Genomic DNA, 16,812 nt, shown 5'->3' on the forward strand with positions numbered 1-16,812 from the left:
CCATTTACACCATTACAAGAAACTTGATTTTTGGTCAACATCACTTGGGAGGGGGGAATTCGTTCTAGTGTAGTGTATTACAAAACATAAGGGAAATTTAGCTATATATGATACGACAAATAGTACTGAGTTTCTTTTCGCAGACATGTAATTAAGTTTGCATAATTTTAAACAAAAGTTTTTTGAGTATTTCTAGAAGAAAATTGTTGTTTTCTAATGCCAGGCGTTTGTCAATAAAGTCATTTGACCTCTTGCACTCCAATATGTTTCAAAGATATTATCATGGTCAGCCACTGAAGCACAGATTTTGAGGTGTTCCGAATCCATTTCTTGGTTTGAGTTGCACAATGGGCAGTTAGGGGACTGATATATTCCAATTCTATGCAGATGCTTGGCCAAACAGTCATGGCCTGTTGCCAATCTAAATGCAGCTACAGACGATTTTCGTGGTAAATCGGGGATTAACTGTGGATTTTGATGCAGTGAGTTCCATTTTTTCCCTTGAGATTGTGTTATAAAATTTTGTTTGTTGAAGTCTAAATATGTAGATTTAATAAATCTTTTCACAGAGTAATACGTAGACTTAGTAACAGGTCTGTAAGTAGCAGTGCTGTCCTTCTTTGCTAAAGCATCCGCATTCTCGTTTCCCAGGATTCCACAATGGGATGGTATCCATTGCAATACAGTTCTTTTATTGAGTGATATTAATTTAAAACAATTATGATACCGGGTAGTCAAAGATGGATACTCAATCCATTTTCAGATATTTTCGTTCACCTGGCTGAAATTCCAAAAATGAAGGAAAAAGTCATTGAAATATGTGCTTAATTATAGAATGTTGCAGCTAGAACTTACGAGGTTCAAACCTGTCTTCGGACAGTTGACTAAACAACAAACGAGTATACTAAATGATTCCACATTTTATTTTTGCTGCATTTTATTTTATTAATTTATTTTTAGTGGGTTATTTTACGACTATTTATCAACTGCTGTCGTTATCTAGCATCTGAATGATATGAAGGTGATAATGCCAGCAAAATGAGTCCAGGATCCAGCGTCGAAAGTTACCCAGCATTTGCTCTTAATAGGTTTAGGCAAAACCTCGGAAAAACCCACAACCAGGTAACTTGTTTCAACCAGGGTTTGAACCTGGGCCCGTTCATTCACGGTCAGGCATGCTGTTATTCCACAGTGGTGGACTGTATTTTATTATTTTTATTCTTTACTTATAATTAATAATATTAATGATTCATTTATTATTATTATTATTATTATTATTATTATCATTATTATTATCCTGCCGGGTTGTCATCGTTTGTGTCAGTCGGGGTTATTCTGTTCGGAGACTTAAAAGCACATAACTGTCCTACTAATTGATCGAAAAACATAGGGAATTTAATAAAGAAACTCACTTGGCTTTTATTGATTACGAAAAAGCTTTCGACCGTGTTGATAGAAATAAGCTCTTTCAAATTTTGGCAGATGATTCAGTTACAAACGCAATTATAAGAACAATTTACGAATTATATAACCACAATATTATCAAAATTACTATTGGATCAGAACATACCGAATGGAGACCGATAAACAGTGGAGTTCGTCAAGGATGCCCCCTCTCACCACTTTTATTGAATATATACATCAACTCCATCATCAGACATGGCAACTAACAATTCATGGAAACATCCCGCTCTTCCGAAATTGTACTCTAGATATATTATTATATGCAGATGATCAGGTCCTTTTTGCTACAAATGAAGACGAGCTGCAATACTTAATATAATAGCACAAAATTTCAATATGAAAATTTCCCCCAAACAAAACAAAAATTATGGCGTTCCAAGGTAAACAGCCAGTAAAATTTGCATTGGAACCCATATATTAGAACAGGTAAACTATTTTAAATATAATTTGACATATTTACCTGTTACTGATATATCTGAAAATATTCAACATTTTAATGGAGTCTTAAGAACCATCAACCAGGTTTTCACAACCACGAAAACCCAAAAACATACCAGGTTAAAAGCATATAAAGTTCTAGCAAGATCTGTCCTCATGTATGGTAGTGAGGCCTGGACTATCCGAAACTCAGATGTTCAATGCCTAACAACTGCGGAAATGAGATTTCTAAGGAGGACTGCCAGCTACAGCTTGCTTGACCACAAAAGGAATGAACTAATTACAAAAGAATTGAAAATTACACCTATTTATGAACATCTCAACCACTATAGACAAAAATGGCTTAACCATATCAATAGAATGGACCGTTGCAGACTCCCAAGACAAATTCTCCGCTATATGCCACATGGAAGACGATCTTTGGGACGCCCCTGAAAAGATGGACGGAGACCGTAACAGGCCACTAGGCCTAATACCTTTAAGGACAATGATGATGATGATGATGATTATCATTCTGCCTCTAGCCATCATGGAGAGCAGTCGACTTTGTGTGTAGCTCCGCTGTTTTCACAGTATTTACAGTGATTGCATCATTCGTCTACCTTTTATTTAACTTATGTGTTGTTATATAGTATTATAATGCCGTCTAGCAAAGATACATGTACTACATATAATTCTACTTTCTATGGTAAGCAGAAGTTTTCGAAGTGTGCAGGGCCTTGTGGCCTTATATACCATCTAAGACCGAAAATTCAGACAGTTTAAACTTCAACCAATCGAGATCGGCTGACAGACTCAGTTATACAAATTCTGTTGCTAACTAGTGTTTTCAAGAAAACAACTACCTGAAAATATACATAACAAAATTTATTTTACTTTAGTTACTGAAAAGTCATATCAAATTGAAATATAATATTGTGCAAATGATATTTTATAGTTAAAAATGTCCTAATTCTGTGGGACTGGGTAACATCCTGGAATTCGTGAGGTAAGGAGAAATGGTTCTCCCTCGGACAACACCCTGAATTCATCACTGCTTGAAACCACTGGTGTGTTCATACATATTGAGGATTCAGAAATTCTAATTGCCTATTTATAATCCGTCTAATAGGCAGTTAATTTAAATTGACTTGAATATGTTGGTCTCTTTCCATAAAGGCCAGAGTCCCTCAGGGCTCAGTTCTTGGGCCATTACTTTTTACGCTTCATATAAACGACGTAACAAAGATCTTAAAATATTCTAAACACCACCTACACGCTGACGACTTACAACTTTACATTCATTCCCGAACTTGTACAATCAATGACTCTGTGACCAGAATTAATGAAGATCATCTAGCATCTGTAGCTCAATGGGCGCAAAAATTTGGACTCAGACTAAATCCAGACAAATCACAAGCTATAATAATGGGCCACCAACGAGCATTAAACAAAATAGATCTAGCTGCTGTATCAAATACAAAAATAAATAATACTACAATTACATATAGTAAGACAGTAAAAAATTTAGGGGTATATTTAGATTCAAATTTAAATTGTCAAAGTCAAGTGACCTACATATGTAAGAAAACTTTTTCCATAATTCATTCCCTCAGACACTTAACCAATGTTTTACCTCTCAGCCTTAAAAAGAACCTGATCCAAACTTTAGTGATGCCCCACTTCGATTATTGCGATTCTCTATTCACGAATCTAAATACTGATCTTGCCCATAGACTACAGGGTGTTCACAATATCTGCATTCGTTTCGTTTGTAACGTTAGAAAATTCGATCATGTAACACCGTCACTAGAATTGTTGTCTTGGAGTCCACTTAAAGAAAGAAGATTCTTCAACTCTCTCTTATTACTATTTAAAATCATCCACACCTCCACACCCTCTTACGTAGCATCTCGTTTAGTTTACCTTTCACTATCTCGAACCCAGAACATGTACCTTCTCTCTATTCCTCTGCACAGAACATCCTTCTACTCATCATCTTTCAGCATATCTATTCCACGCCTCTGGAATTCCCTCCCTGACCATGTCAGAGACTGTCGGACAATATCAAAATTCAAATTTAAATTTAAAAAATCACATTCTAGTTCATGGAATTGCTTGTTGAACACCTGTCAGGTTGTGAAACTTCGCCTTAACCCATGACAAATAGTAAATATTGTAACTATGCTGTTGTAAAATTGACAATTAATATGTAATGTATTTATTATTATTATTATTATTATTATTATTATCAGTTATCACTATCATCATTGCTATCTGTTTTCTTTCTTTTTTCTTGTATTAGCTCGATGAGAGGTCTATAGTGTTCTTTTGACTCTGTTGACCCTCTACAGGGCTTTAACTTAATTTGTATTATTTTCATCAGTGTTTGTATTTCTTTTTTATATTTATATCTGCTATCTGGTAGGATGGAAGAGAAGGCCTTATGGCCTTAATCCTGTCAGATTAAATAAATAAATAATAATAATAATAATAATAATAATAATAATTATTATTATTATTATTATTATTATTATTATTATTATTATTATTTGTGGAGATTTTAATGCTAAGCATAGAATGTGAAATTCCAACAGTAACACAACGAACAGAGAATTTGTTCTTAACCATTCAAGTCAGTCACTCTCTTCAATGATGGTAGAACACAGCTTCGAGCGCTTGCTCTTGCCTGCTCCATGAAGTACACATCAGATGATATGATCACGGGATGATAACACTCCACTGTAATCCGATGAAGTGGTACCAGATGTTTCTATTGATTCACTGAGTTGTTATTAAAATTTGTTTAGGCATTTTATACTTGAAATTTCGAGGATCATAGTGTCCTAAATTTGAGATCATTGGATTGATGTTTCCACTAGTTTGAAAATAGAAAGTGTTGGCTGTCTGTTGAATCTTTTGTGTGCCATATTTAAGACCAACATCTTCATGTAACTGAACAATGCGAATGTTGTAATCTGTTCCAGAAATTATTCTGCTAAGTCTCTAGAGATATGTCTTTGCTGCAGATCCCCAAACACGAGCTGCATAAATCATTACTGGAAGAATGAGACGTTTGTACAACTGAACTTTCTTATAAGTAGGGACCAGATTTTTATGTAATTACATATTATATTCCTTTCATCCTAACCACATATAAACAACAAATCTTTGCGAATCTTGTAATTACCATTAATATATTAAAATTTGATACCACATATTTTTACATATTTACCTCCACATTACATATTATGGCTTGGTATTACATAAATCTACATATTTAGGGGTTTTATTCATTTTTACTTCTCTAAAATGAAAAAAAAAAAAAATCTTCTGCTGGGGAAGTTTACAATTTGAAATACACAGATTTAAAAAGCCTTTTTAACTAGCAAAGAAAGGATATATTTCGGAACGAAACATAACGTCCTTAGTTCCAGAAAGTAATAGAGGCACTCACCCCACTGTAAATATGAGTGAACAAGAGGCAACCTTTCTCATACTACTTTGTATTGTAAAAATCACTCAGAAAGTAGCGTTGCCTTCATGTGGTGGAGTGGGATGAGGACAACATGATTTATCTTGAACTATAATTGTTCTGCACACATCTTAACAAGCCGTTCCCATGCAATTTGCAACCTTACCCACCCTCGGAAAACCCGTGTCAAGTCATGCATGAGCCGCAATAAAGTAGCCGACTTTTGAAAAGAAGCTGGTGTAAAGGAACAAACTGGAAAGATGTTGAAAGATTAAAATAAATAACTTTTCAGGTTATTGCTTGACCCTCTTACTTTAAATTTAGTAGACCTATACAGAAATGGGTCTTTCCGAGCAATTAGAAAGTATAGTTCTCGGCTGGAATGATCCTACCCTTCTGAATGAGACAGGAATGTCACTTTTCAAACAACAGTTTGAGGTATAGCTTGAGGTTTTAGTAGGTACTTTGTTTCTTACAGGGAGCAGCTAAAATGCATGTGTCCCACATCTCCTCTTATTTTCTCCTAATCCAGTAAAGCGAAACAGTGCTTGCAGTACTGTTGTGGCACTCATTTCAGTCAGTTCTGTAGTTTTAGTACTTACAGTATAAAGTGCAAGTGAGTTTATCTACTGCTTTTAACTAACCAAAATGGCCCCTGTATCTTCAACCCTAACGACAAAAATAAAATCATGGATTGCGATGTACGAAGCTTTCACTACAGATGGAAAAATAGTAATGTGTCAAGTGTGCAGTAAAAAAGTCGGGTGCTCTATGAAATCACAACTGGAGAGTCTTACCTATCCTATACCTGCCAGATATTGATATCAAATATTTCTATGATTTTACATATTTTGGTACATATTCAGCTTATTTGCTTACATAAATATGTACATATTTCACTCCTTGATATTACATAAAAATCCGGTTCCTACTTATAAGTTTTAGAACCGGATGGGAAAGTAGGAGATACAATTGATGTATTCTTCGTAGTGTTCTCTGCCTTATATAACTGATATGACATTGCCATGTTACTGTTTTATCAAGTTTAATTCCGAGATATTTTGTTTGTTGCATATGGTATATCTTTGTTATTCATTTGTAATGGAGGTGGTATTAAAGGTCTTTTTATGAAAACTATTACACATGACTTTTCCTCATTTACTTTAATCCTCCACTTTGTACATCATTGAATTAATTTCTGCAAATGACTTTGGACTGTATTTGTTGAATTTAGAATACCGAACTATCTCAAATAAATTATTGTATCGTCTGCATATTCAGCAATTTAAGATGATCCATGAATAGGTAGATATTATAAAGTGCAGGAGCCAAAGCTGAATGAACCCTGAAGAATACCAGCCAGTATTTTTCTGTGTGATAATTCTGTTTCCATTTTAACTTGAAAAATTATATCTTGCAAATATGATGCAAGTATGAAAATAACAGATTTTGAAAATTTCAATTGCATTAAGGGGAGAGGATGATATTTTTTGGTGAAAAGTGAGTAAATTTAAAAAAAAAAAAAAATCTTTAAAATACTCTGTGATATGTGTGGAATGCATTGCATAACATTTTGTGGGTATTTGTGCCCTTATCGGATGTTGAGACGTCATTTTTAAACTTCCTGCGCTATGGATTTTTAAATCACACGCCCGCTTTTATCGGTTTCCAGTAACTTCATTTTTTTTGCTACATTGCTAGACAAAAATGGATATAATTTTTGAACTATTAAAGATACATGCATGAAATTTAGAACACACATTCTTTAGACTATTAGGAAACTTTTCTCTGTAACCGAATTTTGTTAATTATTTCATTTTAAAAATACGTTAGTTTGTTTGCAAGAAAGGAAATCAGAAAATCATCATTAAATTTTAATTGTTTATTTTACAAATGTAGGGACTAATATCAAAATTCTGTTAGACAGTTTGTAGAACATGGTTTTGCAAATACATTGCAAAAAACTGTTTGAATCTATCTTTAAAAACGGTTTAGATATATTGGTTTTAGTACAATCCTGCATTGGGTATATATTTTTTTTCAAATTTGGGCCCCCAAATATTTTTTTTTTCAAAATATTTTTATTTGGTTGAGTTGCCACAGCTATGAGCTCTCTACATACAAAAAATTAATATTTTACACCAAACAGGAAAAAAGTTAAAAAAAATACTATCCTCATCCCTTAATTTGTATAGAAGCCCAGTGTGCCGTACAGTGTCAAATGCCTTTTTGACATCCAAGAAAGCTGCTGTTGTAAGTTCTTGTGAGCTAAAACCTGACCAAATATATTCTACAACTCTTACAAGTGCCGGGTTGTTGAACGATGCGACATGAAATCAAATTGGGTATGAGGCAGTGGCAGCTGCTCCCTACGTGCTAACATGCTGTAGTACGCCATAAAATTATCGCCGAAATGATACTGTTACAAAAAAACGCACATAATACAAATTCTACTTATAATAGTTCACTATTTTCGATAATTTGGTGCTATAGACTCAATGGAATCCATCCTTACTCTATGTGCTGATTCCCAATTCAGTAAGGGCAGTGTCTGCTCATGCGCAGGACAGCACTTCACCTCGCCCCTCAACGATGTTTTGTCCTGCTTTTTCACACAACACCGTGCTCACTTTTGAGCACCCTGGTATGCTCTTCTTCACTCTGTTTTGGTGAAACTTTCTCTCTTCCTTTTTATATTCTTTGGTTCGTAGCAGTCGACGGAACAGTTCTAAATACATAACTTTAAAATGTTTTATATATGTAGCCTATTTTGCTTTTTGTGTTTTTCATAAATATAATCATATTGAAGTACATTTTTAACGTTTGAGTAAACAGGGTTACTTTTATATAATCTCAGCAGATAGTTTTAAGTTTATTATCTACGAGTTACAGGTCTATGTTGGCATGCCTTTCGTGGGAGTCTGTTAAAATAGGGATTATTTTTCACTTTCAAAACAGTGTGTGCAGGTGTATGGGATTGTACTGTTGTCATTTTAAATGTATATTCTCCTGTGTGTCTGTCTATATTTTGTGCCTAGTGTAATTCAAATAGTGTAACATATAAGTTTAATGTGTATGTTAATGCAGAGGCAGGTTTTAATATTGGGATTATAAACAGTTTAAAAAATATACTGTAGTTATATCACGATGAACTCCATCGATTCATTACTCAAAACTACTTTCTCCAAGCAGCCATAAAAGATTAAATTAGAATTTAAAATCTAGGGCGGCCAACACCAATATTGTGCAGAAAGTACAGGATGATAAAAACTATGCTTACACTAGAAAATTTAACAGAACAGTTTATGACAACAGTGACTGGATATGTGGATGCGAAATACGAAATGCTGTTCTGCTTCCCTTGCCTCCTATTAAGGCCGTGTCTCAAAGCTCAAGTCCATACTACACACTAGTGACTAGCAACTAGATGACTTGTAAACTACACACTAGGGACATGGATAAATATATAATAGGATGCGAAACTGCGGACAGCACGATCTAGAAGCGGTATTCTGAAATAAGGTGATCAGCGCCCGACGTCGTAGGTGGTAAATCATAGAACTACGTGAGGACCAGCGTTCTCCACTCTCCGATACGAAGTAGTCAGAACGTTGGCCGATGACCAGCCAACAGCGTTATGAAGGCAAGATGGATTCCAGAAAAATGCGAAAGATTCGAGGAAGATGCTCAGCGCCTGGATGCAAGACTGTTAATACTGTGGGAGGGAAGCATTTTTGCTATTTTCCTCAGGAACCTATGATGTAAGCTTTAGTATTATTATTGTGTCCTGTGTAGCCTAAACCTTACACTTGAAAACAATGTACTTTTTGTGTGAAGTAGGTTAGACGAGCTGTGAATTGCTTTCTGCTAGTTTGTTTAGGATTATAGTAGGAGTATAAATTTAGATGGTTCCGAAATTCAGTCAAACTGTAACGAAATGTGAAATATTGACGAAAAAGAGCAAGAAGGCTGAAAATGAAACCTCGTAAACCTGAATTGTAGCATTAGGCCACATGGCTGCAAACTAAAACCACGTGGTTTTTAGTATAAACATCTCACAGTTATGGAAAATAAAATTATGCCTTCTTTGATGCAGTTAGCCATTCTGGAGAAATTCTCAATCATGTGTAATAATAATAATAATAATAATAAGCTTAGGCCTAATATTTAATTTAGTTTTACCCAATATCTGTTGCTGCTACCAGTTTTCCTATGGTCACTCACCACCTAGTGATGCGCATTAGACATCTCTTAAAATAACACAAATGCAGCAGATAACTTATTTTTTTCCCCAATTTTTGCATGATTTCTATTCAATATTTCTTCTACTTTATCTCATTAGTAATTGTAATCCATTGCTTTAGGTGTTGGAAGTGGCTCCGATTTTGTGGGCTAGAGGACCGGTGTCGAGTTGCCGCACATGCCACACACACAGGTTGAGAATCTGCATGGACCACTTCATTGATTCTGACTATTATAGCTCTTCACAAAAAGTGATACTTAAGCAAACTGCAGTGCCCACTGTTCATGCTAATGGATTAGTGGTGCCATCAAACCCTAAAATCCGGAGCCCACCATCTAGCCCAGTTATGCCTCGAGCGACCTTATCACCGGGGTCTACCCCAACTTTCAGGCATCACAAGACTTTGCGGACGTATGGTAGGAGGGCGAAGATTGATTCTGCAGCTGCTGAAGGTAGTTAGTACACTAGCAATGTTTTTATGTCATTCATGTTTAAAATTTCCGATTTCATTACTCTTTTCTTTATTTTCAGGTACGCGTAGTCTCATAGGTTTACAAGCTGCAACTGAGTAGGCTGCAGGCTTGGCAGCTATGCCTCAAACAATTCCTGCTCCTATGAGTACTCCAGCTTCAAAGATTACTGCTTCGACGACATATGCCGGGATGAATAAAGATGCATGCCAACAAGGTAATTATTCCACTTAGTCAAGTTTATGGATTTCAAGGAATGCCTTAGTTTCTCATCAGCTTTTCTTACATTACATGTTTCAAAATACATAATTAATTATGTTTCGTTTTTTTTTTGTGATTATTACAGGGAACAGTATGATTGGTGAACAGCTGAGGGGCTATCAGCAACCATCGCTCCTATTCAATGTGGTTCCCACAGCTGAAGGTAAGCGATACTGTCTTGTGAGCCTGGCAACATGTTAGTAATTAAGTTAATTGCCCCCTGCCATATGTCTGCAGTTTTCATACTCCATTCTTTTACAGTAGCGAATAATAACAAATCCTCTTAACTACAGGGCAGGGTGTTTATCTTGTTATATATCGATCGTCCATTTCAAAAGTGCGACAACTCAAAAATTGCCATTTTTTAGTTATTTATACTACTGAAAGCCCCTTTCGGAGCTCTTTCCGATTCAATATTGAGATAAGTCATATTTACAACCAAAAAGAATAAAAACGAAATAAACTGCTTTAGAAGTAATTGTAACTATGGACTTTATTAATTCATTATTACTACATTTCGAAATCTATTAATAATGAACTGGAAGATCGTGATATACTCGTCCTGAATACTGACTCAGTTCTAATTGTCGTGGTTATGAACCACAAATCTGTCCCTTTTTAGGGGATTTATTTGAAACTTTCAACTGAAGATATCTCAAAACTTGTTTTTTTGAGTTGTCGCACTTTTGAACCAGACGATCGATATTGCAACTGATATCCTGACAAGTCTCCCTGGCACACGAAGTACACTATCATTCCCTCTTACTGACTTCTCTTTAATATCCCAACACCTCTGCTGATTATCCCTTTCTGTTAGTGTCAGTTGTCCTCTATGGCCCAGCCTATTAGCAAAAAAATATTTTATATTACATTACAACGAACAATTCAGATTAACACAATCAAATTTGTTGCAGCATTAAACTTTTGGATTGTTACTATTACTTAACATTTATATGAGTTATAATTTATACAGTTAAGAGCAGTTTGAAATGAATGGAGCACAAAGTCTGTTCAATTCTTGCTTCAATTTAATTTATCATTTATTTCCTTAGATACTGACATGAATACATCCAAGATGGAACAGTTTCCTTCAGCTTCAGCTACACCTCCTTCCAAACTTGGTAAATATTGATCACATTTTGATGTATTGTCAATTTTGTAGTATGTTATATAGCCTATCCATAGCTTGCATGCCTTTTGTTAGGCCTACATTAACTTAACAAGGCTAAAGGTGTTGTCACGTTTCATTTTTTATTTAAAATAGTTCCCAGCAATTAGATTAATCTGAAGTTAATTTCGTAATCTTTAGGTCCTGGTGTTGCAAAACGAAAACTTTTCTCGAGTCCTCACTTCTCATCTTCACCCAGGAGCAACAAACTAAAAATGGCAGCTCTGAAAGCAAAGGTGAAGAGACTGCAGAAAAAATTGCAGTTTCTTTAAAGTAGTGTAAATAGCTCATATTGTGTGTAACAAAAAGGTATAATATCATATTGGTTGAAAGTTCATAGCTTTTTTTATTATTTTTTTTATTTTTATTTATTTATTTTTTTTTTTTTGCCCCAGAAAAAAATGTTTTTAGCAAATGTTAAATATATTGTGTAATTGTAGGGAGCCAAGTTACAGTATGTGGTACATGTGTGTGTATGTAAGAGAGATATTTGACTTTGGAAGTTGGGGGTTAACATACCTTCAGTTCACCTAGTAAACTTTTTTGCCCAACATAATGCAAGTAAGTGATGCAGCTCATGTATTTCACTCTGACCCTCAGTACATACAACATTTTGGTATACGTTACTGTTATGTGTATGCCAAACAACAATGTCTAAGAACCTTAGATGTGATCCTAGAAAAGTGTTCTAAAATGTGTTGCAAAATAGTAGATAGTAATATGACAGTTTCAATTATCAAACATTTTTTTGTAGTATCTGAAATCCGATTAATGTAATATGTTTCTAGTCAGCGATGTATGCAACGGAGGGGAGAAAGGAATTGGCCACTCTTACTCATTACCTCCTGCTCTGATTGTCCCATGAGTGTTACTTGTAGGGTCCAAACCTGTTTTTGGACAGTTGACTAACCAATAGTTGATGGGTCCAGGCAGACAAGGGGACAAACCATAAATTTCGATACGTAGGATATCTCATTGGAATGTGAAGAAATATGTTCTGACTAAACTATATGACAACGCATTATTCAAATGGTATCATTTACATCTGTAAACGAGCACAGATGGCAGAGCATTCCAAAATATAAATATATAGATGTGGCTTTTTCTCTTATCCGACTGGGCCCCACAATTTCAATTATTCAATTTGTTGTATAGACTTTACCAATGTACTGCATACTAAATATGTAAGTGTATCTGTGTGTATAGGATTACCAGATGTTCTGGATTTCGCTTGACATGGACTGCATCCTGCCAGGGTTCGTAAAAATCAGAAATTGTCCTGCTTTTCTTTCTTGCCAATTCCCAATGGACAAAAGAGAGTAACTATTGAGTTGGGGTCCATTAGAGGAATTATGTGTGTAAAATCCTTGCCCAAACAAGTCGAGTCACCAGAGAAGTATTAACAATCCGAAAATTAAATAAGGTAAAAGCTAATTTAGAATCCGTATACTTCAATTCTATTCATGATAATAGTTTTGTATCAGTTTTATTGTACAAAGACAAACAAATTACCTAATTATATAACAGAATGTAAAAAGACCACGTCAAGTATCAAGTTAGTCTATTATGCCCTGCTTTTATATGGAAAATTCTTTTTCATTTAAAATGACCTGCTTTTAAATTGTTACAATCTGGTAACCCTACTGCACATGTAGTGTATGTTAAACAGTGATATGATGGACCTTGTCAAAATTGTGTTGTTGAATGTAATGTAAAATAGTATACAATAATATAGTAATTTCAATTTTGTAACTAGTTTTTGCAGACTTAAAGTGCACTATACACTATTACCTAAAGAATAAAATCCCAATTACCTAACCTTGTTTTCTTTTATTTTCTGTCCCTGTTTGGCTATATTTTAATTAGTTACATTATAAGGTAGTGTAAAATAGACCGTCTCTTCCAACTATTGGCTCCAATAACAATTTTCAGTGAAAGATGATGTGAGGAATAAAAATTTTAAAGTTTTACTTTAAATTGAGGGTTTGGGGCGGGGTGGGGGGGAGGAGGAATATTTACTGCATATAGTTCAACTTTTCGCCGCCAGGCGCGCTGCTAGATACGCGGAGTAATTAGTTATTATTTTCGCTACTTGGGTGCGCTGCTGGATGCACAGAGTAGTTACTCTTTTCGCTACTTGGTGCGCTGCTAGATGTAATAATGCCTCTAACCGCATATAGATGGCAGCACGATCAATTCTACAACAGCGCCTCTACTATGTGTTACGGGAAACTCAGTGAGTTTCGCATCCTATTATATATTTATCCATGCTAGGGAGCTTTGAACATTTATGCTTGAAACATGGCCTTCTTCATAGATTATTTTTCTGAAAACCATGACATTACGGTGCAGCACTAAATTAAGAAGGCAGTGTCCTAATGCAGTTTCATTACGAGTTATGTGGAAATGATAAGGGCTTAATATATTACAATAATGTTTAAAACATTCTACAGAACGTACTAACAATATAAGTGTTCAAAGTTAACGTGTTATTCTACATTATATTTACATTCTTTCACTTCCAAAGAATTTTCAGATTTCATAACCCCATTTGATGATGAGGTATCCATGTTTGTTTAGTGAACAAGTCATCAATCAAGCAAGCATTTTCGTTGACTAGCTACTACGGACTTGATTGCTATGGACCAAGAGGGCTTGAAGGCCTCTTGATATGGACTATGTAGCGTTGGATCATGACTTGTGACGTCACATCCGGCTATTTAGTCAACATTCTAGTTCACCAGTGTTGTCAGATCTTTAAAAAATATTTCCGGAGGTTGTAATGAAAAAATCCGGAGATTTGTCCACAATTTCCGGAGGCACTTTCGAAAATCACATAAAATGTTATTATAACCTTCTATTACAATACATGAACCTGTAATAAAAAGATTTCTACTTTAATTTTTTTAATCACCAATTTGATTAGTAGTTACCACCTTCTTCTCCTCATAGATGTTTCTCCAGAACAGATATGTTCATTTTTACGTGTTACATATTTTATATTTAGGGAAATATTAATAGTCAAGGTATAAAATATTAACAAAACTTTAACTATTTAATGTTCATCTATCAGTTTTATTGTATGCCAGAGATTGGTTTTTCAAAAAAAGTAAATAATTTCCTACATTAAGAAATCCGGATATTACAACATTATTTCCTATTTTTCCGGGAAGTTAAAAAATTCCGAAGATCTCCGGAAATTTCCGGAGACCTGGCAACACTGTAGTTCACTTCAGCTGAAAATGTAGCTTTGAGACACGGCCTTAGTAGCGGTGATTCATGTCTACGACAGGTGTCAAAGATCTTGGTCTCTGAATGAATATATAAAGAAACATTCACACAGCAAGAAACACATTACAAACGCGTCTGATCTTTGTACACTTGGCACCATAAATATTGCAATGCAGCTAATAGAGCTTATCAAGAATCGGCCCAGAAACATAAAGAAAAAGTCGAAAAGAATCGATATATGTTATCGAAAATAACTGATTGTATTAAATTTTTAGGGGAATTTGAATTAGTGTTATTTGGCCATGATGAGACGGAAACGTCTGATAATCGCGGTGTGTTTGTAGGTCTTACTAATCTGATAAGCAGCATGGACAGTGCAGTGAGAGAACACATTGAAAATAAAGTGTTTAAAGGCACTTCTAAGTCGATTCAAAATGTCGATGAATTGATTTCATCTTAAAAAATTATTTTCAGGTACAAGCCGCCACTGGTATTATGTATAATAGAATCTATTGTGACTGTTATGTGAGCACAAAATTTAATTATGCAATATCAGGCTGAACAAAACCAACACACTATCCAAGGATACCAACACATAGTTCAGGCATACTAGACATTTGTTTACATAAGACAAAATATTTTATTGAAACAGGATTGTATATCATTCCAATAAGAAATACTCCTATTCAAGATATTAATGAAGAGATGGTGTATGATCCACAAATTAAAGCAGACATCTTAGCTGATTCTTTCCAATCTAGAATGCGTCCTAATATCCAGCCTTCCTTTACAGCAGCCATTGTCAACTGGCCTGCATATTAGTTTAGAGCGCCGAGACGCTGGCTGAGGAAGTAGTAGTGTGCAGTGTGTCGAGCCAAGCCAATGCATCCCATCACAGAAGCCTAACCATAATTTACAATGTCTTCTTCGATTGTGTTCTACACGACCATTGACACCTAACATTGAACAGTTAGTGAGGGAAAGACGAATTCAAAAATCCAGGAAAACCAATGCTAACGATCAGCAAAAATAATTTTTATCATTTGTTATTTACATTGTAATAAAATAATTTAGGCCTACTTCAGTCTTGTAACAGAAACGATAATATGTTTCACATGTTATACATAATAACAAATAATTGATTTTGTGATATATAGTGACAGATAAAAAATGGATAATTCATTTTATTTTATTGAAGACACTTTAACAAAGGAATAGGATGACATGATCTAAATATTACTAATGGATTCTATTTGTTTAATATTCTGTAACAGAGAAAATGTATTATAGGTCTGTAAGTTCTCAATTACTTTAATATGAAAGAAAAAAAAACTATTTACTTTCAAAACCGTTACAATACATAACGGAAAAATACAACTTGTTTCTTGTCTTAAACTGAAAAGTGATTTACTTATTACACAGTTCCTGTTAAAATAAATTAAGTACATGCTTCTTCCGTGTTTATTTTCATTATAACTATTAGACTGTGATTAAAAGGGTTGAACAAGTGAACGGACGTCACTGCCATCACCTGATTCCTTCCCCTCCCCCCACCTCCTGCTGCACAGTTGATGTCTAAGGGCTAGAACTGAGCTAGCGAGCAAACTGTGCTTGCTCCATAGTGCACTGAGATGACGCTACTGCTTTACAGAATAAGTAGAAAACAGTACCGGTATACATATGATGACTATACATGCTACTGAAATTGTAAATCATATCACTCCCAAAGTCACGAATATAATTCATTATTTTCCAACTAAGAGAACATCTGGTCCTAATTAAATACACCACTTACTGTGCTGAAAAAACTCCCCTGAAGAGCAGTAACACATTTAACCTATATTTATAAAGTACCTCATCTCGCCAGGAAATTCTTGACTTGATCCACATTTTAAAGCTTCAATGCTAATGTAAGATCTATGGAATACAATAAATAAAATCAAATGAAAAAAGAAATATAAATATTTTTCAGAAGCATGAAAAGTTGCAATCATTATCTAATACTAAACCTAAAAAGGATCCAACTCATCTATAGGCGTACAAGTTTAGAGAGTTTCTTTGGAAAAATACGAGGGTTGTTCCA

General features: G+C 34.8%; 2 protein-coding genes and 1 long non-coding RNA gene across 6 annotated transcripts in view; 2 read left to right on the forward strand and 1 right to left on the reverse strand.

Moving 5' to 3' along the window:
* Window positions 1-16,812, reverse strand: part of LOC138715470 (engulfment and cell motility protein 1-like) — a 135,707-nt gene that overhangs the window by 35,097 nt on the left and 83,798 nt on the right. The window lies entirely within an intron of this gene.
* On the forward strand, window positions 8,320-16,182 carry LOC138715472 (uncharacterized). The gene is made up of 2 exons (XR_011336365.1): window positions 8,320-8,445; window positions 15,523-16,182. It is a non-coding gene; the product is annotated as an uncharacterized lncRNA (long non-coding RNA).
* Window positions 8,456-13,250, forward strand: LOC138715471 (uncharacterized). 3 transcript variants are annotated; one of them, XM_069848408.1, is made up of 6 exons: window positions 8,456-9,117; window positions 9,721-10,051; window positions 10,131-10,286; window positions 10,416-10,493; window positions 11,383-11,451; window positions 11,640-13,250. In XM_069848408.1, the coding sequence occupies exons 3-6, from the start codon at window positions 10,190-10,192 to the stop codon at window positions 11,768-11,770; spliced, it is 375 nt and encodes a 124-aa protein (XP_069704509.1). In that variant the 5' UTR covers window positions 8,456-9,117; window positions 9,721-10,051; window positions 10,131-10,189; the 3' UTR covers window positions 11,771-13,250. The 3 variants fall into 3 exon arrangements, with proteins under 3 accessions (XP_069704509.1, XP_069704510.1, XP_069704508.1); XM_069848409.1 differs by lacking the exon at window positions 8,456-9,117 and having other exon boundaries at window positions 9,219-10,054; XM_069848407.1 differs by lacking the exon at window positions 8,456-9,117 and having other exon boundaries at window positions 9,650-10,051.

Source organism: Periplaneta americana, chromosome 15 (assembly GCF_040183065.1).
Source record: "Periplaneta americana isolate PAMFEO1 chromosome 15, P.americana_PAMFEO1_priV1, whole genome shotgun sequence".
Taxonomy (NCBI): Eukaryota; Metazoa; Arthropoda; class Insecta; order Blattodea; family Blattidae; genus Periplaneta; species Periplaneta americana.